Source organism: Triticum aestivum, chromosome 4D, assembly GCF_018294505.1.
Source record: "Triticum aestivum cultivar Chinese Spring chromosome 4D, IWGSC CS RefSeq v2.1, whole genome shotgun sequence".
Classification (NCBI taxonomy): domain Eukaryota; kingdom Viridiplantae; phylum Streptophyta; class Magnoliopsida; order Poales; family Poaceae; genus Triticum; species Triticum aestivum.
In genome coordinates this window covers 38,503,975-38,529,682 of record NC_057805.1, presented here as the reverse complement: position 1 = coordinate 38,529,682, position 25,708 = coordinate 38,503,975, and the positions used below count along the sequence as shown (strand labels likewise).

At 50.2% G+C, this 25,708-nt stretch overlaps 2 protein-coding genes across 3 annotated transcripts in view; one reads left to right on the top strand and one right to left on the bottom strand.

Annotated features, from left to right (window-relative positions):
* The window catches only part of LOC123096011 (uncharacterized), a 4,691-nt gene extending 2,265 nt beyond the window's left edge, over positions 1–2,426 (top strand). Inside the window, exon 2 of the mRNA XM_044517591.1 lies at positions 2,066–2,426. Within this exon, the coding sequence (XP_044373526.1) occupies positions 2,066–2,141 (76 nt within the window). The 3' untranslated portion in view covers positions 2,142–2,426. The remainder of the gene's footprint in view (positions 1–2,065) is intronic.
* Positions 2,427–4,596: 2,170 nt separating this feature from the next.
* Positions 4,597–15,174, bottom strand: LOC123096010 (BEL1-like homeodomain protein 4). Of its 2 annotated transcripts, XM_044517590.1 has the most exons (5): positions 14,750–15,174; positions 13,107–14,491; positions 11,331–11,716; positions 10,175–10,235; positions 4,597–5,625 (listed from the first exon to the last, which is right to left on the bottom strand). In XM_044517590.1, exons 2-5 carry the CDS (start codon positions 14,418–14,420, stop codon positions 5,083–5,085), a joined length of 2,304 nt encoding a protein of 767 aa, XP_044373525.1. In that variant the 5' UTR covers positions 14,421–14,491; positions 14,750–15,174; the 3' UTR covers positions 4,597–5,082. The 2 variants fall into 2 exon arrangements, with proteins under 2 accessions (XP_044373525.1, XP_044373524.1); XM_044517589.1 differs by lacking the exon at positions 14,750–15,174 and having other exon boundaries at positions 13,107–14,739.
* Between the last annotated feature and the right edge of the window lie 10,534 nt (positions 15,175–25,708).

The following is a 25,708-nucleotide window of genomic DNA, read 5'->3' as shown; positions in this document are numbered from 1 at the left end:
AAGGGAAATCAGTTCAAAAACCAGACATAGTGGCCCAGTTTATAAGGAAAACTAGGCCAATAACCGCACAAGCGACGGAGCCTCGTCGATCACACGACACAAGGCTACAGCCGCATCAAGCACACCCACAAATCCAGAGTGCTGCTCCGACGTTCCCCGCTTGCAGGCGAGTCGCAACGTCGCACAGCACGGACGCCTTATAGCCCTCCTTAAATGAGACAACCACCTGCAGATGACAAACAATGCGCCAAACATCCAAGGCTGCTGCCTCGACGTACCAGCCAGATCGATCCCGCAGATCGTGTCGACCGGGCCGACGAGCTCACTACCCTCGCAGCACTAGGTCGCCACCCATGTAATGCAGACCCATGGGCCAACCTCATGGACTGCCGTTGCATCACCATGGCGCACATCCACCATCCGGAGCCGCAGCTCCGGCATCCACAAACCCAGATCACAAAGCAGCCTCTGGCATCCACAAACCCAGATCACAAAGCAACCATAAAAACTGTCATGAACCAGCCTGACCAGAAAGCGGAACCAAGAGAAGAGAGATTGCTGCACAGTGATGCCCATAGGCAGCACCACCGGACCCCAAGAGCCATTGCCAGCCGAACACGATAACCCGGATCGAACATGAGGACATGGATACACCAGCGATGCCTTCAAGAAGGGAATGGACACACACGAGCGCCGTCATGGCTGAGCTTTCGCTCGATCCATGTCCTGCGCAAGCAACCAGGAGAGCCAGCAGCCGAAGCCTGCTCTAAGTAGTATCTCCACGGCGACACCTTCAAGGCATCTCCAAAGTAGTGCCACAGTCACTCTCGAGCAACTCTGGAGGTACAGCCGCCGCCACCCAAAAACTTCTTCCCCACCACCAAGTCCCTCCTCTGCTGGAGGAGGCTGATTCATGGTGGACGGTGGGGGCGGGGGCGTGGGCGTCTCAGCTAGTGCCTCTCTCTCGTTTCCTCGGCTCTCCTCCATCAGTCTCCTCTCCCCCGACCCTTCCACCCGGCTTCTTGTCCTATGTCGCCGGCCAGCCTCAAATCCAGTCCGCTCTCGTGTGCAGCCTCCCTTGGCCCGCCGACGCTGCAGGTTCCCCGCGACCTGGGGCCGACGTGCGGAGGTGTCGGGCGCGTCCTTGCAGGCTGCAAGGATGCCTTAGCCTGTTGCCGCACGCCTCCGGCCCGTGCCTGGGGGCGTCAGCGAGGACGACCGCGTCCCGGCCTTGGCTTCTCTGCTGCGATGCTGGCGCCCTCCTGGAGAAATCCAAGCTCAGATCCCTTGTCCGAGCCGATGCAGCGTTAACCTCCATGGAGGCATGGCTGTGGAGTTGCACCTCTGCTCTCACCATTCAGTCAGGCCTCATGGAGCTGCTGCTCTGCAAGACCTTGCTCTACTCAACCTGAGGTGCCTGTGCCCCGACAGTGGCAATTCTGCTTCGGCCTGCTCAGGTCTATGTCTCCAGGTGAAATCCTATGATTTAGTATTCCAGATCGGGCGACAGTAGTGTCCAGGAGGCGGCTTGAAACAAGAGAGATCATGCAGTTCATGTGTGATGTATCTGTAGGCTACTCTTCGTTTCTCGGGCGAATAGTTTGCTTTGTAGCAGCATGCAGCAACAAAAATCCTTGTTCCTCCTACCACATGATGTGTTCCGAACAATGCCACCTCGAGATGATCTTACTGAACCAATGGTCATTGGTTAATACTCCCTCCGTTTCTTTTTAGTCTGCATATAAGGTTTGGTCAAAGTCAAGCTTTGTAAAGTTTGACTAACTTTATATTAAAAAATATAAACATTCACAATATGAAATCAATATTATCAGATGCACCATGAAACGTATTTTCATATTATATGGTTTTAGTATTGTAGATGTTCATATTTTTTTATATAAATTTGGTCAAACTTTGTCTAGTTTGACTTTGACCAAATCTTATATGCGGAGTAAAAAGAAACGGGGGGAGTATGCATAGCACTTGTTGAACTTCGGTTGTTTAGGAATAAATAGTTCTATTTATTGTTTACTGCAATTGATCATTAAATCAAACAATGCTGCAGGTCTGCAAAAGAAGCAGTTCCGCCTCCCAGGAAGCTGGATACAGAGGTTCCCAAGGACAAGCCAAAGGATCACTGAAATGGACAACAAAAATATGTTTCCATTTTGAGAGAAGTATGTTCAGCCAAAGGATCACTGGAATGGACCGCTGGATCGCATAGATATAACTTTTGTCGAAGTTACTCAACTTGTTCTACCCTTGCTGAGTGATAGAGATCTGTAGCTCATAAATACATGCATGACGAATATGTTTCCATTTTAATACAAGTATTTTGGCGCCTGTGTAGATGCAGAATAAGAATGGATCAACCATTTGGCAGTTTTTCTTCAGACCTAAATATATAGAGCCCTCTTTTAAGCCTTCTGATGTGTGGATGTGTCCATAGAGCAGAGAGTTCCTACATAGTACTATCTTCCAATGTTACTACAATCATCCATCCATAATTGACGCTATAGACCAGGTACTGCCTTGAAATGTTACTACAATTACCCATCCAAATTGCACTTTGCACAGCTGCCGAGCTGTGGTTTGTGGGCGTCCTCCACATCAGTTTGAACTGTGGTTCATGTATCTTGTCATAATTGATTGAACAAGTTATGGAGGACCCTCGGCTCTTGAGATCGACACAGCGGTCATCCACTGACATTTGATTGGTGGAGAAGTAGGGGCAGCAGAGCAGATGTACCCCTCCCTAAGGTTTGGTGGCAAAGGTGAAAAGCAAGGGCTGCAGTCCAGTCCAGTCCAGGCCACGAGTGAAGTGTCCATCGGAGCTGTTGGTTTCAGCTACTATAGGGCTGCAATCATCACGCCATTTGTTGGGCAGCAAAGGTAGTATGCATGATACCAGGATGATATGTATTGATATGGACAAGACCCGCACGTGAGCGGTGAGACTGAGGCTGACCGTCGTGGCAGGGATACTGTTGGAACAGCAAAATCTGAGGAAATTAAGGGCGTAGTCGGCATGGAGCAGAGGACATGTCCTGGAAGCGGCGAGTTGCGCACAGTGAATCGGGTGGCTCTGGCTCCACATGCACGATGTTTGACTAGACGATCCTGCGGTCAGACAAGCTAATGTTTACCTAGTACTCCCAGTCCCAGGTAGGTTGCTACGGCACTTACACTTGCCACTTAGTAGTATTAGTGTAGGTTAAGTTCCTCAAAAGTGACCTCATCACTGTGCGCATGCTGCAACGAGAAGTTGGCATCACCATGCACCCACACGCGCCCTCTGCCCGACACCTCGATCACCTTACCACGTGAGTTTTGAGCTCGCTTCAGAAACAACAGGGGAAATAACACGTAGTGCTACGTACGAGCACAACAGTTTTCCTCTTGCTGCAATGCAATTATACACCAACCGTCCGTCCATCGGCAACCATCACGCGAGCGGCTCGATTAACCACACGCCCCCGTCCATCATTGACCCGCTGTCCTCGCGGCCGGACCGGAGGAGATGGGGCGACGGTTCTCGGACGGACGGGTGGACCGACCGACGCATTCATTGATTGATTGATCCGCCTGCTTCCTCTGGCAACCAAATCTACGTCCCTGTCGCCCGTCCGTGCCCAGCGAGCGAGCGGCCATCAATCAACCACAATTTCTCGCATTAATGCACCCAAACTCAATCATGTCGGCGCCGCGTCCACGCAGCAGTACGTACGCCCCGCCGTACGCGCGTCCATCGATCGGCCGGCACCGTGCACGGCCGGAGCCGACGGCGGCCCGCGCCGGCCGGCGATCTTCGATCGACTTCCCAGTTCCCACGGCGTGTAATCAATCTGGACGTGCAACGGTGGGGAAAAGACTCCGGCCACCTGAGCGTACGCTGGTGCCGCTGCTCCGTTCCTTTCGAAATTTCTGCTCTTTTCTCTCCGTGCTCACGGGGAAAGATTGCGTGCGTCCTGGCGGTCCTAGCGTACCTACCTACCGTACCACCGCTTTCGTTTTGGTTGCCAGCCCCATGCATGCAGGCAGCAGCATCTCCTTTCAGTGGTTGCTTGCTCCATCGATCATCAGCTAGCCACGATAATTGGGTCCATCAGTGAACAACTCAGTTCCCGTACGTTGCTAATTAATCACTTCAACTGGATACTTACGTACTGACGATTGATTGATACTTCCACTGTAAACTAATATAAGACGTTTTAGGTCAGTACTATTCTTAGTTTATAAAAGGAGTAATTCGCAAAAGAAAAAAGATGATGATGATTGATAGGCCCGACCGACAGGTGCAACCCAGCCAGAAATACTACTGTACTGCAATTGCTTGTACCAATCCTGTAAAAACTAGCAGCAGTTGCTCCTGATACATGCTATTTTTAACAGAAAAACTTTCCCCGACATGGCATCAATTGGATTCCCCAAAAGGTGGGGCAAAATCAAAAGAGCCACGCACAAGTTGCAGGTACATATGCCAGCCAGCCGTGAGTGAGTGACCACACTTTGTACCCGCCCAAGTGTATGCATGTACGTACTATACATCTCTTCTTCTAGCCCACATGCATATGGCCATGTGTATATGTCGAGATATTTACCAATATATGCATTCATGTATGTATGTATGTTTCTCTTATGTTTAGTTACAGATGGAAAGGAGAGAAAAAATGGTACACCAAGACTAAAACGGACAAGAAACAGAACATGGAACAGAAGACATGAGAACCAAAAAAAGAGTGTGACTAAAACAAATCTATAACATACACTTCCTATCTTTCTTTTCCTGTATACAGATTTTCCTTAGCCCCCCCAACAATAATGCCTAACGAAAGGAATTAATCTAGCTAAATTAAGAATCATCTGAGGAAGAAAATGAAGATGATGATTTGTCTCATGTATTAATATATTCCCATCCCATGCACCACCTCCAGAGGCACCACGCAAGTTTATCTCTCTAGATCTCTCTCTCTCTTCTCCGGTGCTTTCTTTCTTCTCTCTCTGAATCTCCTTAGTGCTCCAAATAATGCAATGCATGCATGAGCCATGAATGAATAATCAAGATATATGTGTAGGTAGGCATCAACAACCATTGTAGTCTCTCAAGGAGAACCGGCCGCTGCCGTCCGGCCCCTGGTTGCCGGCGCCGGCGTGCTGCAGGCCCAGCGTAAGCGACACGTCGCCGGAGACCGCGCCGGTCGCGGCGGGCCCGTACCTCATCCTCACCCCGGGCTCGAACCTCCCGTACAGGTCGTCCGCGGCACCCACGTGCGCGTCGCCGCCAAGGAGCTCCGCCGGGTCAAGGCCGACGAAGGCGGCGTCCGCCACCGAGGGCCCCGCGCCGGGGTCGAGCTTATGGGGGTGGACGCCGGACATCCCGTGCTCTTGTTGGCCGTACCTGCCGCCGCCGTGCTGCATTACTACTTGCTGCTGCGGGTGCTGCTGCGCTCCGGTGGTCGTCGGGGAGTGCAAGTCGTCGGCGCCAGAGGGGTCGTTGCCGGACTCGGGCCCGCCTCCGCCGCCGCCGGCGGAGGAGCCCTCGAGCTCCTTCGTCTCCTGCTGGTACATCTCCTCGATCATGGGCTTCCACAGCCGGACGCGGGCGTTGATGAACCAATTCGAGACCTGGAGTTGATCCAAAAGAAATTAACCAAAGGAATTATTGCAGGCATAGGGAGGGTCCATAGAGCAATGGCGCCATGCGTGCATGCATGCATGCATGTGTGCAGCGACGTGTAGGGTAGCGGCTATAGCTGCGTTTGTTTAGCAGTCCACACTGTCATTCTCAGTTTTTACCCAGCGCTTATTTGTCCTGTTTCGTTTGTATCCAATGATTTCGTTGTAGGAGTCAATTAGTAGTTCCTTTGCAACATGATTTTTATTATAGTAGAGGTTTATGTATTACTGTCTGTCTGTCTCTGCCCATGATTAAAAGGTAAACGGAACTAAAGGGCAGCCCGGTGCATGTAGATCCCGCTTGCGCAGGGTCCGGGGATGGGTCCGACCAGTTTGAGTCTTTAGTACGCATGTATGTACTGTCTTTGCCCATGATTAAATGGTAAATGGAACTATTCGCAAAAAATGGCAAGCAACTAAACTGACACTATCATACTGCCAGGCTCTCCTAACATTATTTCTTGACATGTACGTATGCCACTGGAAATTAGATAGAAAAAGATGCTTAAAGCTAGATTTCTTGGTCCAACTATACATCTATAATTCCTGGATAATCATTTTAAAAAATCCCTATATAGCCTCCCATATTTTTTTAAATACTACATACGCAACAGTAAGTGCATATTGTTAGAAAAACCGAGAGACAGTTTAGAACAATCACATACGTTTGTACCGACTTTTTAAAGATTCAATGGACAGTTCTAAATAATACAAACAAAACAACAACAAATTTTATCACTAGCTCATGAACTTGCACGACCCATCCAAATAATGAAAAACTAATTGTGACGACAATTTTTTCATTTCAGTGATCTTACTTTCACTTAACCTATCAGTCACCCGACTCACTTATATCTTAGTTTTTCATTTAATTTAGGTGTGAATTCTACATGGCTTGTGAATATGCGACGAGTCATAAGAAATATTGTGTTATGTCCTTAATTATTGGTTTGAGCAGCGCATAATGCCAGATACATAATAGTATACCTTGAGCAAGATGAGCTAATTTTCTCATTGGAGAGTCACACATTATCATGACAAAATGGCTTATATAATTGTATAGGGCGCATGTATATGTTACACCGAACATTTTTTTGGTGGGTTAAAGCAACTAGTTCTATTGATACAAATTTGCACTAGTTTGAATCATATTAAGTCCAAAAAATATCCGTTGAAAACAAGACGAACGGATTAAAATTCGACCATAACTCGGTAGCAGTGGGACCAGGTCTATGGAGAATAGATAACTTAGTGCATTTTAAACCATGTATATATATTATCGAAACTTAGAGATCCATTTTGGCATCTATTAATTCTGGTGAGTACTAAAAATAATTTTCCTTTTGCTATTTTTGGGCTACTAGAAATTGTACTCCTCGGTCCTGTAGTTTATTTATCATTTTTTTGTTAACTTTGTGTACTATCTCATAGTTGCAACCTAAGTAAAGAAAAAGCTTTTCTATCTTAAAAAGGCATCGTTAACTTGTTAAGTACCCCAAGGCTCCTAGCCACTTCAATTATTTGTATAGCGAATTTCGAGAACAAAGGCAGGTAGCTAATGGTCCACAAAAATTAGATAAACTGAAAGAGAACAGATTGAACGTGTTGCTTCAAGATGAAGCCACATGCAGTTGGGCAGTTGGTCGCATAGGAAGTGCTGTATGTTTAGTTGCATATTGATTAAGTGTTTGCAGATGCATACACGATTTCAACAATGTTGATGTAATCAAAGCCTTAGAAAAACAACGATTAATTGACTGAGAAAGTTAGACCAGATGCTAAATTTAGAATCAGAGATTCTCCGTCTAAATCAAAGTAGGTTCACTAGTCAATTTCTAGCTATACATAAACAAGCTAAATGGCTTGCTTGGAATAAACGATGTACGGTGTACCTACTGGCCGGAGCCGGACATATAGTAGAAGTGTAAATAAAAGTACGGTGCTAACTAGGGAGGTGTTAATTAGATCCTAAATTAGCTCTACCCGAAGACATTGCTAGATGTGTTCAGCATGAGAAGTTTGACAGTCACCGTCAGCTGACTAAACACACCCAGGTTTTAACTGGATGAAGGGTTTTCCTATGTGAATCTTTGGGAGGGTTCCAGAAGAATTCTTAAAAAGCTATGTAAGATGAGTAGCATAGACCACAGACTCTCTTTTTTTACGTTGAGAGTAGCATAGGCCACAGGTTTACATGCACAGAGTTTGATCACGAGTCCCGGAAGGGGTAACGCGCGACAAAGGGAGCTGAGGAGGGACAGCGCATTGGCCAAACAGCAAACGAAAATTTTGTACCAAGAGGACATGCATACGGGGGCACCTGTGAAGGGACCACGTCCAGGAAGATACAAAAGAGAGAGATAGATGAACTGAAAGCTATGCAGATTCTCCAAAAACTGAAAGATAAAAGTAAGCATATATACGATGGAACATCAAGAATATTGGGAGTACCCTTCGAACATATACATGCCTAATATATATGTGGACAAGCATACGCCGTTGAGAATACAGCAATAAACCCGCAAAATTAAACATGGTATGCATTGAAGTAGATAGTGTCACATACCGGTGGTCCATACATATGAGATATATTAAATATAAATAAATACGATCAATTTATCTTGAAGTTTCCATCCACTTTTAGTAATTGTGTCAAAATGGACTAAATTCACTCAGAAAATCAGTTTAAACCGACTAGATATTATACTTTTGATATAACACACATGGGTATTATCATTTAAATGTTTCAGAAATTATTATACTTTACCAGCATTTGCCGGGACCATTTTGAGCACGTGGAAAAACAAAAGCATCTTGTCGTGCAATTTAGTTTTTAAAGGAGTGACATTAGAGATTTATCTCTCTATGTATGAGTGAATTTTAATTTCTCTAATTTATTGTCAAGCACATAAGCAAGCGATCCCGTTTAAATGCATATATACCCAAATCATCCACATCATCAACTGCATGCAACCCTTCCACTTTCCATTTTTTTCATACTTCACCAAATTCAAGCCCTCCACATCATTAAGCACATGCAAACCCTCCACATATTTTGTTGAGCAAAAAATAATTGAACTTGAATATCACAAGGCAATATAACATGCATATCCACCCTATATTTACCTCTAGGTTTTCTACCATTTATACAACGAGAATGTGGTGCAATGCTATTATGTTTATTTTATTGTTGATATTTTATTTCTATAAATTTCTACATCAATGCATGGTGTGTTATCTAGTTATCAAAAAATTTAAACCCGCAATGTAATAATTCTAAAAAAACTTTTGCACTATGAATTTTAGTAATAGGGGGGAAGGTTTAAGTCACGGTAACATTCAAAACTAAACGCAAGAAAGATATATCCCGAGAAAAGCAAAGTTGCATGCCATAACACCCCTCGACCCTCCTAAGCCTTCTCACACACATTTGGCTGTCAGACACCTGCCGACACCCAAGTTGATCACTCATCGTCAGTTTTTCTTCTAGAATTACACTTGAAAAATGTAAGATTGTGCTCTTCTAAAGCGTCCATAAATCGAGTAGGGCCATGGTCAACACCCTTTGTAGTCATGAGCTAGTGTACCGAGATGCTTGCAAGCAGGCCGCGAAGTGAGTTATTATCAGGCTATGATCCAAGGCCGAAGGAGGGAAGCCTAGCTCGTGTCGCCAATGGGACGAGAACAAGTGCACTAGGCCCTTAGGTCACGAGGTGTTTGGCCGCTTTTAGATTGCACCAACAGGGCAGACAAAGTAATGAGGCATGTGCCAATTGGAGTAAGCATATGGGAGTGGTTTGATATCGGTTTGCACGTGCTCAATCGAGTGTGGCCAGCCTTTGGGGAGACTAACTATGCACATATGTTTTTGTTAGAAATGAAGTGTATGTTTTATCTTTTTGAAACAAATTGGTATTCAAACATTGCTTAAATAATGTAGAACATTATAATGATTTCTCCATACACAACACTGTTTAGCTTTATTTAGCAAAGAAAGTACATGTGTATTCCCCATGTTTTATTTTTAAGTTGATTACCAGGATGCTACGCCATATGTAAATTGTGCATACTATACTCAGATTGAGTATTTAGGCAATGAAATCTTCTCAGAGTATCTATTTGAGAAGTTCGCACAATTTATGGGTAATATAGCATATGGCTCTTCTTATTGTTCCCACGTCACATTATGATTGTGTTACCATGATTGCTAAGCAACTAAAAACATTAACCAGATGCTATGAGTCTGTGTGACTGTGAAGCTATCAAGTTTTTAGATACTAGCCATTGATCTATAGCGCACTTGGTGGCCTTTCTTCTTCTTCTTCTTTGTTTCAGGCATGTTGGCATGTTGGTGTTGCTGCCTCAACAGACTTAATGTTTATTTTCCTAGCACTTGAACTTATTGTATGAACTTGGTGTAAAGTCTGAAGATTCCATGTATATGGTGTATATGCATGCATGCATGCACAGTGCGGTAGAAAGTGGTACAATTACAAACCTGGTTCCTGGACAGCCCCGTCTGCCTCGCCAACAGGTGCTTATCGGCGTCGCTGGGGTACCTACGCACGTTACGACGAAGCCACGCATCAGCAACAGCAAATACTCCATGCAAAATACAAAACGGACTGATCATTAAGGCTGCATGCACTCGTTCCTGCCTGCCTGCTGCCTCACTGCACAAGCAGCAGCAGCAGTGGCACCGAGCAGCAGGAACAGCACCACCACTGCGGGCGGGCAGCAGTGCACTGTTCAGCAATCATATACGAATTATACGCGCACTGCCCATATGAGCAACATATACCTTGTTCTACCTACCTACGCATGCATGCATGCACGCATGCATAAACGGCAGGAGCCAAAAAGAAGCGGATTCCTAGATGAATATCCTCTGATGGATGGATCATCTTTTGATCTCTCGCAGAGCATGGCAATGGCATCGTGCACGATCGTGCACAATCGCAGAACGAACTTGTAAAGCTAGCAAGCTTGCCCATGCTAGCTGATGGTACATGCAGCAGAAGCCAGAAAAGGCTCCAAGGAATGAAGCAGCAGGGGGGGCTATAGCTGAAGCCTTTGCGCGCGCGTGAAGAGCTTTTGAAAAAAGATGAGCAGAATTCCTGACAGCCAGTATCCAGCCCTGCTGCAGGCACTAAAACCGGGCAGGGGCAGTAAAACTGGGCTGGGGAGAAAGTTAAATTTCTGCAATGATGGGAAAGTAATCCGGGAGAGGCAAAAGGGAAGGAATATGCACAGTGCCCGGCATGGCGCCTGTCCCCGCCGGCCAGCCGGTTTTAGCGTGGATCTCGAAAAAAATTACTGCTTTTGCGAAAGCAGCGCGGCAGCGCATCAGCTAGCAGCAAACGAGAGAGAGGGAGGGAGAACAAAGCAGAAGCTGCCCGTGATGAGTGGTACGTAGTACCCCTACCATGTCGACGGACGGACGGCATGCATTCGTCGACCCCATGCATGGAGCATATTGCAAATTCCATGCCAGGCTAGCCATATCCTAGCTAGAGAAGAACAGTCGCATGCATGCATGCATGACCACCTGACTGGCCTCAGCGTACTGCATGGGCATGTACCGACGTAGGAGTAGCACGTACGGAGAGTCAATAATAATGTATTCCGGCGAGAATTGGGATGATGGTACGTACGGGTGTAGGAAGTGCTCGAAGAGCCAGGAGCGGAGGATGCTGACGGAGCGCTCGGGGAGGCCGCGCTGGGGCCGCCACGCCTCCTGCTCCATCATGCCCATGTGGTGGAAGGCGCGCTGCTGCCGGAGGCTCTGGTCGATGGCGCGGAGCCGCGGCGTCTCGCCCTTGGTCAGCCCGGAGCTCGTGCCGGCGTCCTTCTCGCCCAGCAGCTCGCAGGTGTGCCGCAGCTGCGCGGCGATGGCGTCCTTGAGGCACCGGAAGTGCCGCGACATGGCCTTCTGCGCCAGCGCCGTGTAGGGCGTCGCCGCCCCGAACCCCATCACCGAGTCGAAGAAGTTCACCACCATCTGCATCTGGTCGCAGTAGTGGTTGTACCTCCGATCCACCTGTGGGACAAAACACATGCACAATCTTTGAGCTAATTAATTAACCACATCGATCGATCTTGAAGTTCTGTAAATTAAATTAGAAGTAAGTAGGCATTGGTCGTTTTACCCGATGGTAGGAATGAAAGTAAAAAAGAAAAGGAGAAAAAATCACAGGCAGCTAGATCGACTAAGAGATTATAGGATGCATGCATGATCGTGGGTGGATTGTGAAGAAGAAAATTCAGAGTTACCAGACACGAAAGAAAGAAACAAACTTTGGGTGCGGGCAATTAAGACATGGGCATGGCGTAGCATGTGTCGCTGGCACAATTATGAGCGGGAAATGGGTGGAAAGAACAAGCGGAGCCGAGGCCCACGGCCGTTTGGCAACAGCAAAGCCATGCGCGGAGGCATCTAACTTGCATGTGCCGATTTGTTCATGTGCTGTGCTCGTGCTGTTGATCGCCGATCTCTCTTTCCAATTATGTAGCAGGAGTAGTAATTTATAGTATCCGGCCGGGGACACACATGTGAGCGCTACCTCTCGTACTTGCTCACTGTGCCAAATTCTAACAGCTCCCACACAAATCTACCTGAGCTAACGCATGCACCTATCTTTCTCCAGCCATTTTGTCCAATTTCTTATAAGTATATAGCTAGCTAGCCAGATATATTTACTACTACTCGATTAGAATCATGAACTTTCACACACACTAGCTACTAGAGAGACTAGAGTAGTAGTATATGATACTTTATGATCTTATTCTATATAATTTGACGTGGTGACGTGACACAAATCATAGTCCAAATGCGTGTGTGGAGATGGATGGAAATATAATAAATACCAACGGGTGGCCGTACTCTCTTTCCCTTTGTGGGGGAAGAGATATGGAAAGAGAGAGTCCATGCAAGCAAGCATAAAGAAATGGAGGCGATGAATGCCGCGGCGACAGCTGCTATCACGGCATTGCGGCACCAACAACCGCACAAAAAGAAAGAAATCGGATCGGGGGCCGTGGGATGGATGGATGTTACTATGATTGGAGATTCATATCGCCCTTGGAGTTTGCGTCGTGACAATCCACCCAAAAGCTACCCCTGGCTGCCGCAGCCTGCGCTCGCTGCCATTGGCGGCCGCCTGGCTGTGCATGCCACGTCGTCCTGGTCCGAGTGAGTGACTGAGCTGGTGGTAAAAAAAAAGACAGGAGCCAGTTCGTTCGTTCGTTGGTTCTGAAGCAGCTGGGCGGCCGTACTGGCTAGCCAGCCCTACCGGCCAGCTACCTACTGTCTGTTGCACTTGCACCTACCTAAACTTTGCCGGCGCCATGCCGCCGCGCCGGCCGGAGCTCCTATTTGGACACCACCATCACCATGCATGCATGAGAAAGAGATAGATGTGGGTACGTGCCTCGTCGAGCATGGAGATGAGCTTGGCCTTCTTGCGCTGCTGCTCGAACCGGTCGGCGGGGGACAGCTGCGGGGGCTCCTTGGACGCCGACGATGGCGACTGGGCGGCGCCGGAGCTGGAGGGTCCGCCCTTGCTCGCGTTAGGGTTCGACGAGGAGCCGCCGGCACCGCGCCCGCCTCCCTTGATCGTCTGCCCGCGCCCCACGCTGCAGAATTCGTCCAGGAGCTCCTGGGCCGCGCGCGTGTACTTGGAGTTGCGCAGCACGCCGGCGACCCCGGCGGGGCCGTATCCGACGTGGAGCTGCTGCCCCATCGTGCCCACCTGGCCGTGCAATGCCATCGGGAGCTGTTGCACCGACGGGGCCTGCTGCTGCTGCTGTTGCTGTCGGTTGAAGTAGAGCACGCCGTCTCTCACCCTTAGCTCCTCGGCCTGCTTCGCCATCTCCAGCTGCTGTAACGACGGTGACAGGGAGAGGGATAGGCCCTGGCCTTCCACCACGCCGGCCCCGCCGCCGCCGAACGAACTCGCGGCGTTGCCGTACGCCTGGAACGCCTCGTGGTGCTGAATAGCCGACTGCGCGTCCGACGGCGGAGGCGACGGCGGCGACGACCTTGACTGTTGCTGCTGCTGAGGGTTCATCAAGAAGAGCTGCATCGCGGCGGCCGGGTCGGTGGCTAGGCCCGCCATGCCGCCTGCTTGTTGCTTGGGCGAGGACGTCTCACCTAATAAGTTAGCCCCGCCGAGGACCACGCCAGCGCGGCCAGGCCCGCCGCTGCCGAACCAACCGCCGTCGCCGGGCAAGCCGGCTACTACCGCTCCCGGCGCCTGCTGCCGGAACCCGAAGCGGTAGTTGGCGTTCATCTGGCTGGCCAGCAGCTCGGTGGCGGATGGCCCCGACGGCGTCTGGGCGGAGAAGTTGAACATCTCGGCGAGCATGTTGGAGGCGCCGGCGGCCGCGGCGTGGTCGTACATGGCGCCGGGCTCGACGTGCTCATCGCCGTCGATAGGGAGCAGCCCGTGGGCAGCGGCGGCGGCCGGGTCGAAGCCCTGGACCCTCATCTTGTCGCGTCGGCTCTGCTGCGCCACGTGGTGCTGCTGCTGCTCTTGCTGCTGGTCGTGGTCCTGGCTGGATCCCGGGCGGTCGAAGCCATCCGAGGAGAAGCCGTAGACGCCGCTGCTGCCCTGGTGGAATCCCTGGGAGTGGGACATAGAACTCGCCGTGGCCGGCCGGCCGCCGTAGATCGCCGCACTGCTCGTGGTTGCGCTCACCTGCCGCGTGGTCGTCTGCTGACACGGTGGCGCCGCTATCCCCATACCGGCGGCGCCACTGTCATCATCGTCGTCGTCGGCGCCAAGAAAAATCCCCTTCGATCTCCCGCAGCAACCTGAGACAAGTTCATCGGCAACAACCGCGCAGGGCATCAGAAAAAGGAAAAAAAGAACCCAACAAAGAAAAAGATTAAGAATCCAAAACCACAGAATTAAAAGAACTTCAAACAAAACTAAAAAGGATCTCAATCTATTTCCCAAACTCCACAGCACGCAATCGATCGAATTACGCATGAACAGCTCGATCGAATCGACGCGCTGGCTAGCAACCTATCAAGCTAGCAAATATAGCTTAGCTTTTCAGTTTCACTTACCTAAGATGAGGAGGAGCACATCGTTATCTTGTCGAGGGAGTGAAAGGCTTGCCTCCGAGAGACCTCCTCTCCATCTCTGTCTCCGCTTGTCTCCCTCTCTCTCGAAATCTCTTTATCTACCTCTCTCTCTCTCTGGTGTGAGTGACTATCCCTATATTTTTTTCCCTTGTCCGGTCGGGCGCAGCAGCAGTTCTTGGTCGCCTTGTGCAATCGCCTTCTGAAAGGGAAGAGCGACGCAAAGGGGAAGGGCGGGGAGGCTAATATACAGCCCGGCCGGTGCACCTCGCATATATAAAAAAAAGAGCTGCTGCTGCTGCTCTGCTGCTGATCCCTCCTGCCGCCGCCGCTGCTGCTGATGATATGTATCGGAATTGGACAGAGCCCGAGGTTAAGGGGAGCGCTGGCTCTTAGGAAAACGTCGCTGTTGTCGTCGCCCTCTCTCACCTCCTCCTTTGGTATCCCCCCTCCCCTTTTTATTCTCTTTTCCTTGCGCGTTTAATAATCAGCGTCGTTGTTGTGCTGTGGTTAAGTTATTATTTGCTGGTGCTGCTGATGTCGTGCCCTTGTTTTTATTTGTCTCCCTCCCCTTGCTTTCTCCCCTCCACCCTTTTTCCGCTCTCTACTACCGTCTTACCATTCCGGCGTCCGTTTCAACTACAACTAATTCTGTACTGTATGAAGAAAATAGTGTAAAAGATGCTCTTATATTATGCGACGGAGGGAGTAGTTAATAATATGCTAATGCGGACATGTGATCTAGAAGAATGCAAGTAAAATTATGGGTTCATGTATCGTCATGTTACGATATAACATCGGTGTCTAGATGACGGGCGGATGTTCATGGAGATGCGTTTTGCATTATCCGGTAGAAGAAGAAATAAATTGGGCCGTAAAGCAGAGAGGGGTGTGGGGGATTGGATGGGAAAAGAAAGAAAGCGAGGAGGCTGGAGGAGTCCCTCTCCGTGTCTTTCCAGCCTTTTCTTTTTCATTTCGAAATTGACCAGCACTTGAAAGGCCCGGGGCCAGGAGCAAATTGACCCATGCCTGGCAAATTCCGAGACTTTTTTCGTGTGCCTTGAACGGGCGCCCGCCCCATGTCCGTCACATTCTGCTCCTCCTTTATTTTTGGAGATTGGAGATAAATTTAAAAAGACAGGAAAAGGAGTGTAGCCTAGCCACAGCTGAATTTTTGGTGGGTGCAACCCTCCCGTCCCTCTCTCTGTATTTTTCTTTTTCCTTTTTCTCCGGCTGATCGACGTGGAGCAATCTGCACCCTCGATCTGTTGTTTTGGTTAATAGTGTTTCATGTGCGTCGCATGCCGGCCTAATTAATCCATCTCCCTAACAGCCCGTACTTGGTTGACTAATCAATTAATTAGCTAAACTGGTAGGAGTACTATTTTTTATTGCTCGTGTCCGTGTTGACCCGACGGAGTTGCTAAACTTGAGCTTTGATTTTATTTTATTTTTGGGTGGGAAAAAGAGCTTATTTTTGTTGCGTTAACAGTGGAGCAATTAAGAGGGAGTTGGGAAAGAGAGACGAAGAGCAAGACACATAACGGAGGAGGTCAGGAGGAGGAGGCCACATTTGTCCCGGCCGTCTCTGACTTTTCTCCATGGCAGGACCAAGAGGAGGCTGATGAACCGGGGGGCAGGTTAGTCATTTTAATAATTAGGGGGCTTAAAAGAGAAGAGAGGATGAGGTGGCCGGCGTGAGCCCGAGGCTTGCTCGCGCCTCGCGCGTGTGCCTTTGCTGGTGTGTCTTTATCGGGCCGCCGCGGCCGTCGGATGGGGATCGTGCGGCCGCCGCGTGGTGGTCCAGCCGCGGGATAGCGGCCACGGGCGGGCCTTGTCGGCCGCTGGGAGCGGGTGAGCGAGGCGAGGGGAGGCGCCCGTTTCTTCTTCCTCGCTTCGCTTCCAGTGGCGTCCCGATCAATTATTGGGCCGCTGTGATTTGGACCCGGCACCAACTCGATCTTACTAGTCTCGCACAGTGATGATCATGCAGTGCAGCCATCTCCCTCCCCCGTGGGCCCCCGCCCCGCCCCGCGGAAAAGATGTCCCGCTCGCGCTCGCGCTAGCTCTCCCGCGCGCGCGCAACCATTGGCTTGCATGCAGCATGCATGCTCCACCATGGCCTGGCCACCATCGCCATGGCCATGGCTAGGCTAGCTCGACCCAACCCAACGACCGCCTTAGGCCTCCGATTAGATTAGAGAGAGACTCGCTCGTATAATCTTCAAATGGAGAGCGCTTTTTGCTTATTCCTCTTTCTCCTCGGCCTTCACACGGGGACCTCACTCCTGTTACTTTCTTTCCTTTCTTTTCTTTTCTTTCTCACGTTGCTTTTTCTGACTTGATTCCTCTCTCCGGATGGGTCGACGACGATCCTGCAATATAAACGCGGATGCTTGACTTCTGGAAAGCAGCGTGCATAGTGCAATACAGTCTTGTACCCTCGCTCGCAATGTTTCTTGCAGCAGATATGAATTTATTCATGAGATAGTGTATATAATTAAGTAAGCATGCATGATGGCGGACGATTTGAGTAATGATTGGCCTGAAACTGGGATCAGCGGTGACAATATGTTGCTTTGACACTCTAAAAACTCGGTTCACCTTTTTAGTACCAACATGAACTACTCACCTATGAGGGATGGTGACTACAACAACTACTAACTACTGAGGTGCGATATATGTCTTGTCCAAAGAGGCAGGCAGTAAGTGTTGAGATGTCACGTATCCGATCAAAGCCCTGAAGCGGACGCCCCTGGAGGTTAAACTGTAGCTGGATCGCTAGAGGTATGATATTTTTTTGTGGTTGACCCTGCCTGCAGATGGAGGGAAGAAAAACAGACGGATAGGATAGATTCTGTCTGTGAAATGGGCAGCCAGTCAGGGTAGGTCCAATCAGCTGGGCATCTATGAATGGCAGTTTGAGGATTCATTTAAGGAGGAGAGAGATCGATCTATTCCTAGCTGAAAGTTACTAGTAAAAGGCAATAGTGTATGTAGCTTGATGGGGGCAGTGGGAGGGGAGGGGTCGCTCCGTCGAATGAGATGCCCTCCCGGCATGGGCAGACATTCTGAACCAAGTACCGCTCGCTCGCTACTCTACATAGGTCGATTGGTACACATCTGGAGCCTAGCTAGCTTCGGCTGATGTTTACCATCTGGTTGACTTGAGTTTGAGGGCGCCGTCACGTCTATCAGAGGTTTCCTTCTGTTTATACCAATATAAAAACTCGCATCGTGCGATGATTAAAAAATGAACAGGGGTCGATCTCACCAACACAAAGCCATTCATTCATAAGATGACGCCTAGCTAGGAACTGTACTAGTATATAAAATGTACTTAGGAATTATAAGATGGCAGGAGTTAATATGCTTTTTTTATCGGAACAACCACAGATTGTGACGTGTACTTTTCTCTCTCACCCAACAATTTTGCCGAGAAAATAGCGAGAAAGAAATGGAGAGAAGAGAGGAAGAGGAAGAGGACCACCGTGCCAACAGCATCCAAGAGCGTTGCCCACCACTGTCCTTTGGGCATCATCTAAGCCGCGCCGGTCACGTGAGGACCCACGTGCGCGTATAGGCCGGACGGACGGGCCTCCATCGGCTCAGCTCTGCCTGTTCTTTCAAGCAACCAATTAACCTGCCCCTTAATCAAGCCTGGCGTTGGCGTTGGTCAGCTTGGCCACCACCACTCACTCACCTGATATTCCCGGCTTTAGACGGCGTCCAGCTCCACGAAACGGGCCCCGGCCAGAAACTGAGAGCTCGATCGAAAACCGCACATGCGCTGTAGACTAACACCCCACTAAATTTTCTTAATTCGATTTAATCCAACCAACCTTCTCAAATTGTAGGTGGGCTTTCTCTAAAGCGTCGACCAGCCCATCCATTAATGGATTTGAAACTAGTGATATATACCCCTCCTCCTGACAAGTACGTACACCTATCTGCTGAGGGACAGGCTGGTTGAGCTTTGAGCACGTGCTCCCGAGAGATTGAGGTGCCAGTACCACCTAAGTTAAGTTGAGTACGCCTTAAAAGCCAGGCTCCAAGTCTACGGTGGCACGAACAGTTGAGGACCCTAACCGATCGGGTCGCACGCACATTAACCTCGTACGGATGGTGCTCAGTACGGCGCACACGGCGACGTGACGCGCCGTGCGTGTACGTGCGCCTTCCGATTCTGATCGTACCTCTACCATGCGCTCTCAAGTTCAGCACGACTAGGGTCCCTTTCGGTCTACGTCCCATCCTACGGTACAGTTGGGACTGGGGATCCCGTTGGCGTCGCCGGCCGGCCGGCCGGTCGACCGCTGCATATGCATGCTCCGGCGGGTGGAGCAAGTGCGAGCTACCTGTAATCATGGTACTATGGTACTGAAGTTGGTTTGCACCAGAGGATACTAATCAATAGACATAAGTAGCGGCCAGCGCTGAAACAGCTTTCAGCATAGCACGTTTCTGGTTGGTTAGTTGGTTGCTATGACATTATGCGCAAGACTTGTAATCTGCTTTCAGCAATGCTAGTATGTGTTTTGTGTGGAAGAACCACTATACTTCAGTATGAGAAATTGAGAATTGACCAACCAGGACTAGCTTATGTTCAAAATTAACACCACAAGAATATGCAAGATAAAAAATATATTGTCTAAGTACACTTTGACCTCGTCCACGTCAGCAAACCACCCGATAAGACGATTTGTGAATGGTATTGCGTAGATCAGGGTTTTAAGAGAACAAAAGAAATAGTCAGCGGTTATGTGAACGATCCATTTTATTCAGGGTAGTAAAATGGATTTTTTGTCTATAAGTTATAGCTCCAGGTATTTCATATTTTATACTTCCTCTAGAACCTTATGTTATTTGTATGCGTGAATACATAATTAGCGTGATGTATATTTTCCTCTCGGTTGCATGTCGTGGTACATATTTCTACAAAATGTGCATCACAAGTATTTCCTCTGTTTCCTTTTAGTTTGCATATAAAATCTGTCTAAACTCAAACTTCAAAAGGTTTGACCAACTTTATAGAAAAAATATGTAGCATTCACAATACGAAATCAATGTCACTAGATGCATCATAGAATTAATATGCATACCATATAACTTTATTATTTTAGATGTTGATATTTTTAATATAAATTTGGTCAAACTTTGCATAGTTTGACTTCAAAGAAATCTTATATGTGGAGTAAGAAAAACGGATGGAGTACATGATCACTACTAGATAGTAATGGAAATGCACCACACCATAATTTTTAGAATCTCCATACTAAATAAAGCCATCATTGTTTTAGATCACAAAGCCACAGTTTTAACACAACTATTTTTGACTACAAAAATAGGGGTGGCCTCATTATTACGTACGGGAACCAACATGCTGAAGGAAATATGCCCTAGAGGCAATAATAAAGTTATTATTTATTTTCTTATATCATGATAAATGTTTATTATTCATGCTAGAATTGTATTAACCGGAAACATAATACTTGTGTGAATACATAGAAAAACAGAGTGTCACTAGTATGCCTCTACTTGACTAGCTCGTTGATCAAAGATGGTTATGTTTCCTAACCATTGACATGAGTTGTCATTTGATTAACGAGATCACACCATTAGGAGAATGATGTGATTGACTTGACCCATTCCATTAGCTTAGCACACGATCGTTGAGTATTCTGCTATTGCTTTCTTCATGACTTATATATGTTCCTATGACTATGAGATTATGCAACTCCCGTTTACCGGAGGAACACTTTGTGTGCTACCAAACGTCACAACGTAACTGGGTGATTATAAAGGTGCTCTGCAGGTGTCTCCAAAGGTACTTGTTGGGTTGGCGTATTTCGAGATTAGGATTTGTCACTCCAATTGTCGGAGAGGTATCTCTGGGCCCACTCGCTAATGCACATCACAATAAGCCTTGCAAGCATTGCAACTAATGAGTTAGTTGCGGAATGATGTATTACAGAACGAGTAAAGAGACTTGCCAGTAACGAGATTGAACTAGGTATTGAGATACCGACGATCGAATCTCGGGCAAGTAACATACCGATGACAAAGGGAACAACGTATGTTGTTATGCGGTTTGACTGATAAAGATCTTCGTAGAATATGTGGGAGCCAATATGAGCATCCAGGTTCCGCTATTGGTTATTGGCCGGAGACGTGTCTCGGTCATGTCTACATAGTTCTCGAACCCGTAGGGTCAGCACGCTTAAAGTTTCGATGACAGTTATATTATGAGTTTATGTGTTTTGATGTACTGAAGGTAGTTCGGAGTCCCGAATGAGATCGGGGACATGACGAGGAGTCTCGAAATGGTCGAGACATAAAGATCGATATATTGGACGACTCTATTCGGACATCGGAAAGGTTCCGAGTGATTCGGGTATTTTTGGGAGTACCGGAGAGTTACGGGAATTCGCCGGGGAGTATATGGGCCTTATTGGGCTTTAGGGGAAAGAGAGAGGAGAGGCTGGGCGCCCCCCAAGGCCTAGTACGAATTGACTAGGGGGAGGGGCTGCGCCCCCTCCTTCCTTCTCTTCTCTCTCCCCTTTCCTTGATTCCTACTCCTACTACTTGGAAGGGGGGGAATCCTACTCCCGATGGGAGTAGGACTCCTCCTAGCGCGCGCCATAGAGAGGGCCGGCCCTCCCCCTCCTCCACTCCTTTATATACGGGGAGGGGGGCACCCCTTGGAGACACAACAATTGATCATTGATCTTTTAGCCGTGTGCGGTGCCCCCCTCCATCATAGCCCACCTCGATAATATCGTAGCGGTGCTTAGGCGAAGCCCTGCGTCGGTAGAACATCATCATCGTCACCACGCCGTCATGCTGACGAAACTCTCCCTCAACACTCGGCTGGATCAGAGTTCGAGGGACGTCATCGTGCTGAACGTGTGATGAACTCGGAGGTGCCGTACATTCGGTACTTGATCGGTCGGATCGTGAAGACGTACGACTACATCAACCGCGTTGTGCTAACGCTTCCGCTTTCGGTCTACGAGGGTACGTGGACAACACTCTCCCCTCTCGTTGCTATGCATCACCATGATCCTATGTGTGCGTAGGAATTTTTTTGAAATTACTACGTTCCCCAATAGTGGCATCCGAGCTTGGTTTTATACGTTGATGTTATATGCACGAGTAGAACACAAGTGAGTTCTGGGCGATACAAGTCATACTGCTTACCAGCATGTCATACTTTGGTTCGACGGTATTGTTGGATGAAGCGGCCCGGACCGACATTACGCGTACGCTTACGCGAGACTGGTTTTACCGCCGTGCTATGCACACAGGTGACTAGCGGGTGTCAGTTTCTCCAACTTTAGTTGAACCGAGTGTGGTTACGCCCGGTCCTTGAGAAGGTTAAAACAGCACTAACTTGACGAACTATCGTTGTAGTTTTGATGCGCAGGTAAGAACGATTCTTGCTCAGCCCGTAGCAGCCACGTAAAACTTGCAACAACAAAGTAGAGGACGTCTAACTTGTTTTTGCATGGCATGTTGTGATGTGATATGGTCAAGACGTGATGAGATATAAGTTGTTGTATGAGATGATCATGTTTTGTTGAAGTTATCGGCAACTGACAAAAGCCTTATGGTTGTCTCTCTATTGCATAAGATGCAAGCGCCAAATAATTGCTTTACTTTATCGCTATGCGATAGCAATAGTTGCAAGAGCAATAGTTGGCGAGACGACTGTCGGGGGGATGGACCCCGGGCAGGCAACGGAACCCGGATCCTCTTCAAAAACAACGGGGCTGGCACCGCCCCTCAATACCGGCGCGCGCTTGGCCGGGTCGCTCGACCCGGCCAAGCCCCCAAGCCGGCCAGACTAGCCGACCCGGCAAGACACGTCGACTCGGCCCCAACAACTGGCGCAAGACAACCGAACCCGGCACGGCCAAGGCCTCCTCACCAAGCCAGCGCCACCCATGGCATGCTACACAATCCAGCCGCGGGTCAACTCCCGTCCCATCCAGGCCGTATGACGGAGACAAGACTTCAATCAACGATGACCGAGGCAACAGTGCCCCGCCCATGCCTCTGGTCAGCAGGAACGTGGCAACAGTGCCCCTCACCTACCCGCTGACCAGGGGCGGCGTGGCAACAGTGCCCCCACCCGCACCGCTGACGACAGCAAGTGGCAACATGACGGAGAGCACTGTACGCGGCTCGACTCGGCCACGCCTTGACGATCGACAAGACGGCGCACAGCCCCCCTAGGCTGGCGGGGTCCGCACCTAGGGGAACCCGGCGAACCACAAGCCCTTAGCGGGGCCCATCCCGGGTCCCCGAACACCGACTACCCGGACCCACCGACTTATAACATTACCAGTGTACCCCCGAGGGGTTGGACTATAAAACCCCCGGGAGCCCACGATCATTCGGGGGGCGAAGCAGGAGGACTAGCCATGAAACAGCAACACCGGAGAGAAGGAGCAGCCCAAGCCTTGGCCAGCTTCCTTCCTCCTTCATACAGCTCCAGAAGCAACATTGTACTATCGATCATCCAACTACACTCGGCAGGACTAGGGGTATTATCTCTCCGGAGAGCCCCGAACCTGGGTCTGTCCGGTGTCCCGCGCCCGCTCATGCAACCTCGCCTCTGGAGCCCACCAGCGCCCTCGAGCCTCCTCCTCTCTTTAGCCATCCCTTGGCATTTGCGTGCGCCCACCACGACAGTTGGCGCCCACCGTGGGGCAGCTCGAGGAGTTGGCCGAGAGCATGCTTCGGACGGGGCCCTTCTCCTACGCCGACGAGTCCGTCGCTCTGGTGGACGACGTCGTCGGCGCGCTTGTCGCCTCCTTTGCCGCACTGCGCATCTCTGATGCGTTCGCGGCCGACGAGTACCCCAGCGAGGTGCTCAGCTACTCCGACTCTCCCCTCTCCCTCGGCGGCGGCGTTTCCACCGGGGCAATGGACGTCCATGTGGAGGTCTTCGTCACCGGCGACGGCGCCTCCTCCTCGTCGAGCAAGACGAGGAAGGCTGCCGAAGCCAGGGCCGCAGCGGATCGGATCGAGCCGTCCGATCCGTTGTGCGCCGCGATGGAGAGCCTCCGCATCCATCGGGGGCTGCCGACTCGGAACCCACCCTGGTGGCCGTCTTCGCTGTGGTTACGGCTCCATCTTGGGCCCTCTCAATATCAGAATTTTTGGAGAACGGGGTTCTCCCCATAGACGAGACCGAAGCTCGGCAAGTGCAGCGCCGGGCGTCCGCCTACAGCATCATCAACAACGAGCTCGTCAAGCACAGCTCCACCGGCGTGTTCCAGCGCTGCGTCGAGCAGGAGCGGGGCATCGACATCCTCCTCGACATACATCAGGGCGAGTGTGGGCACCACGCCGCATCACGATCCCTGGTGGCCAAGGCGTTCCGCCACGGCTTCTACTGGCCCACGGCCCTCCAAGACACCGAGTCGCTCGTCCTCAAGTGTGAGGGATGCCAGCGCTTCAGCAAACGCAACCACCAGCCGGCGTCAACACTCCGCACCATACCGATCGCCTGGCCCTTCGCGGTCTGGGGACTCGACATGGTGGGACCCATCAAAACCGCCCAAGGCGGCATGACGCACTTGCTGGTGGCAGTGGACAAATTCACCAAGTGGATCGAGGCAAGACCAATCAAGAAACTGGACGGGCCAACAGCCGTCCGGTTCATCAAGGACATAGCGGTGCGCTACGGCATGCCGAACAACATCATCACCGACAACGGCACCAACTTCGCCAAGGGCGCGCTCGAGCAAGACTGCTCCATCTCTGGCATCCGCCTCGACCTGGCCTCCATTGCGCATCCGCAGTCCAACGGGCAGGTCGAGCGGCCAATGGACTCATCCTGTCCGGCGTCAAGCCGCGACTTGTCGAGCCGCTCATCCGCTCACTCGGCAGCTGGCTTGATGAGTTGCCAGCCGTTCTCTGGAGTCTATGCACCACGCCGAATCGGTCGACTGGGTTCACCCCGTTCTTCCTCGTCTACGGAGCCGAAGCCGTCATCCCGACCGACGTCGAGTTCGACTTGCCGCGCGTCGCGATGTACACCGAAGCCGAAGCCCGCGAAGATGGCGTCGACCTGCTCGAAGAAGCACGCCTCCTAGCGCTCAGTCGCTCGGCCATCTACCAGCAAGGCCTGAGGCACTACCACAGCAAGAACATCAAGCCCCTCGCGTTCCGCGAGGGCGACCTCGTCCTCCGACTCGTCCAAGAGCAGGCATGCCAGCACAAGCTGTCCCCTCCATGGGAGGGCCCATTCATTGTGAGCAGGGCCTTGCGCGACCGCAACGCCTACTACCTCATCGATGCATGCAAGTCGAGGAAGTGCAAGAAGGACACTGCCGGTGAAGAAACGACCCGGCCGTGGAACGCGGAACTCCTCCGCCCGTTTTACAGTTAGCCGCACGAGCGTATGTATCATCGCCTTTTGTAAACGCATGAAACTATGGGGTCCCCGAACGAGACTCGGGGGCTGCCTTTTGTCGACCAATTTATTGTGTCCCTATTTTCCTGCATCACTATACCACTGAACCCGGCCACTGGTCTGACTCGCTCGACCCGGGGGCCCGGGGGCTGGCCGGCTCGGTCGCTACCCCGCCGCCTTACTTGGTGATTCCTGATAAAGTTAGGATGCCGCGGTCCCCCACTTCGCCCTAAAGCCACAGATCCAGCTTTAGCTGTCGGCTGGCAAGCACAACGGGCCAAAGCTCTTTTACGCTTCATACACTAAGCCAAAGGTCGCCGGGTCGATCAACCCGGTCCGCCATTCATCAAATGAACAGCCGCACGACCGACTGCTCGCCAACCGGCTTCGCCGGATTGCCGCCAGCCGGCCCAGTGGGTGTTTCGCTCGCGCTCAACGTTTCGAGGGACCCAAGTCCTGCGCGCTCATCTCAAAGAACTGAACTCCTTGTCACGGACCGGAGCCTCAGCCGTCTGACT

Bases quoted from the DNA above. Each gene is read 5' to 3' on its own strand.
- LOC123096010 (XM_044517589.1), bottom strand. From the start codon at position 14,669: ATGCGTAATTCGATCGATTGCGTGCTGTGGAGTTTGGGAAATAGATTG. The intron at 10,236-11,330 runs GTACGTACCATC...TAACGTGCGTAG, and splicing joins TTCGAGCACTTCCTACACCC to GTACCCCAGCGACGCCGATA. The intron at 5,626-10,174 runs GTTTGTAATTGT...GATCAACTCCAG, and splicing joins CGGGGCTGTCCAGGAACCAG to GTCTCGAATTGGTTCATCAA.